This window comes from Monodelphis domestica, chromosome 4 (genome assembly GCF_027887165.1).
Source record: "Monodelphis domestica isolate mMonDom1 chromosome 4, mMonDom1.pri, whole genome shotgun sequence".
Classification (NCBI taxonomy): domain Eukaryota; kingdom Metazoa; phylum Chordata; class Mammalia; order Didelphimorphia; family Didelphidae; genus Monodelphis; species Monodelphis domestica.
Genome location: NC_077230.1, coordinates 353,918,606 through 353,921,549, shown reverse-complemented (window position 1 = coordinate 353,921,549; position 2,944 = coordinate 353,918,606). Strand labels below are relative to the sequence as shown.

Here is a 2,944-nt window from a genome sequence, read left to right as displayed (position 1 = left end):
GGCACTCACTCACTGTACTCTCAAGGCACTCCTTTCTTATAATCTCTCAACAGTCTAACCCTGCTCTCAGAAAAGACTCTTAAATTATTAACCAACCCCTGAGATTTCCTCTCATTGGGCTAATGCTCCTAAAGCATCTCCATTCCAAGCTCCAGCTCTCCTATGGAGGGAAGGAATGTATTCCCTAAGTTTTGGCTCTGGCAGTAATAAGAAGGAGGAGGGGAGATGTTTGGCAAAAGCCTCTCCTTGATTCCAGTAATATAGTGTAGCCGGCTGAAAGCCATAGAGAATGTGTGTGTGTGTGTGTGTGTGTGTGTGTGTGTGTGTGTGTGTGTGTGTGTGTGTTTCTGTGTTCATTTGAGATTAGAGAACAATTAGTCAACATTTGCTAGTGTAAGCAGAGATGGATTTTCTCTGAATTGTCAATAAAAGGATTTTATAAAGCATTCCACACATTTAACAAATTGATTGAATGCCTGTTTCCAAATAGATGCTTACTGAAGCAAGTTCACTGAAATGGGAATCAAGAACTCTAGGTTCTAGTTCTGGTTCTGCTCTTTGTTTCTCTTAGATTTGGTTTTCTCATCTGTGGTTTGTAGTATATGGACTAATGGGATGAGCACCCCTGCTGGAATTGGAGGACCTGTATTCATATAGTCTCTAAGGCTAAATACCTCTGTGGCATTTGCCACCTCACTTATCTTTATGAGACCTCAGTTTCTTTATCTGTAAAATGAAGGGGCTGGACCAGATAATTTTTAAGATCTTCCAATTCTAAATCTATGTCTTTTTGTCCTTAGGATCATATTCCTTTTTTCCTCTCTTCTTCTTCCATTAGGAGTTCCATTTAACTTTTTTACCCCTTACAGTAGACAAGGGCTGTATAGGGATTACATTTCCCAGAATGCTGTGGGTCAAAGGGCAGGATCACTGGGAAAGAACCTAGAGGGTGACTTTTCTTAGGGTTGTACATGAGTAATATCTCCAATCATGGGAGTTTTAAAGGAACTGGAGACAAGGGATGAGAGGGATGACACTTGGGAGAAGAAAGAACTTTGGCTGCCAGATGAGTGGTGCCCCATGAGTCATGCCCCATCTAAGCTTGAAGGGCTGATATGGCTATGAAGCATGGGGGTTCTCACTTTTGATAATATATTCTATGATTGATTGCAGTCTTTTGAATAATTACCCATCTATTGATGAGACAATGCTAGCAGTGGGGCAATAAACACCGTTTGTGTTCATTTGATGTGTGAGTCCCACAGTCTGACAATTCACCATCTTACAGCACTATATAATAAGGTGGTTCTGAGGAGCTCTGGACTCATATCCTAGTTATCTGGTAATTAAGAACATTCTGAGAAGATTCTGTCAAAGTCAATATACTGAGTATATTTTATGCTGTTTCACACAATATTTTCTCAATATCATGATTCTTTCTCTTTTGAGTAAATTGTTCTTTTACTACCAGATGTGAAGCCAGAAGCCAAGAGATCTAATAACATTTGTACTGAGAGAGAGAGAGAGAGAAAGAGAGAGAGAGAGAGAGAGAAAGAGAGAGAGAGAGAGAGAGAGAGAGAGAATCAAGGGGGATAGGGGCTTATAACTACTAAATGGAGTAAAATTAGCCCTTTTGCATGTGGGGAAATAGCGAAGGAATAGCTAAATTCTTGAGCTATAGTTCTAAATGTAAGCCTTCAATTTTCTTTATCTTTTGATTCTCCTCTAAAAGGGTTTTTCTGATCTCTCTGTGATAGAAGATCTGACAGTGAAGATTTTCCTGGTCTTTTACCATGGGGCTGTTCAATGTCTCACACCCCACTGTGTTCCTCCTGACAGGGATCCCTGGCCTGGAGAGCTCTCAGGAGTGGTTGGCTGGGCCTCTCTGCGTGATGTACATAGTGGCTCTTGGGGGCAATGTGATGATCCTGTTGGCTGTGCGGGGGGAGTCCAGCCTCCATGCACCAATGTACTATTTCCTGTCCATGCTTTCCTTCAGCGATGTGGCCATGTCCCTGGCTACACTTCCCACTGTATTCAGGACCTTCTGCCTCAATGCCAGGACCATTGTTTTTGATGTCTGTCTCATTCAGATGTTCCTCATTCACTCATTCTCCATGATGGAGTCTGGCATTCTGCTGGCCATGAGTTTTGATCGCTATGTAGCTATCTGCAACCCACTGCGGTACGCCTCTGTTCTCACTAACCAGGTCATTGTCGGGATGGGTCTGGCTGTGACAGCCCGGAGCTTCACAACCCTCTTTCCCTTGCCTTTTCTCATAAAGAGGCTGCCCATTTGCAGGTCCAATGTGCTCTCCCATTCCTATTGCCTGCACCCAGACATGATGAAGTTAGCCTGCGCTGATATTACTGTCAACAGCATTTACGGAATGTTTGTGCTTGTGTCTACTTTTGGCCTGGACCTCCTCTTTATCATCCTCTCCTACGTGCTGATCCTTCGCTCTGTGCTGGCCATTGCCTCCCGGGAGGAGAGGCTCAAGGCTCTCAACACCTGTGTGTCCCACATCTGTGCTGTGCTCATCTTCTACATACCCATGATTGGCGTCTCCACCGTGCATCGCTTCGGCAAACATGCTCCTCGGTATGTGCACGTGCTCATGTCGAATATCTACCTCTTCGTGCCCCCTGTTCTCAACCCCATTATCTACAGTGCCAAGACAAAGGAGATCCGCCGAAGTATTGTCCGCATGTTCCACCGACTAGCCAACTAGGCTTGTGACCTTTCTGGATTTCGGTGTTGTGGTACTGCTCTGAAAGTTCTCACTACCACCGTCATCAGTGTACTCCAGACACACCGTCTAGTGCTTACTAGAAAAGAAAGAGCTATGCAATATGGAGTGCTTTGGATGAGTTTATAGTTTAATAGGGATGGGAGATATACATAAAAATAAAAGCCTAACTATCATGGTAGCATAAGGAAATG

General features: G+C 43.8%; 1 protein-coding gene across 1 annotated transcript; it reads left to right on the top strand.

Moving 5' to 3' along the window:
- Positions 1-1,793: 1,793 nt before the first annotated feature.
- Positions 1,794-2,732, top strand: LOC100022493 (olfactory receptor 51I2). The gene has a single exon (XM_001374284.3). It carries the CDS (start codon positions 1,794-1,796, stop codon positions 2,730-2,732), a length of 939 nt encoding a protein of 312 aa, XP_001374321.2.
- The last annotated feature ends 212 nt before the right edge of the window (positions 2,733-2,944 follow it).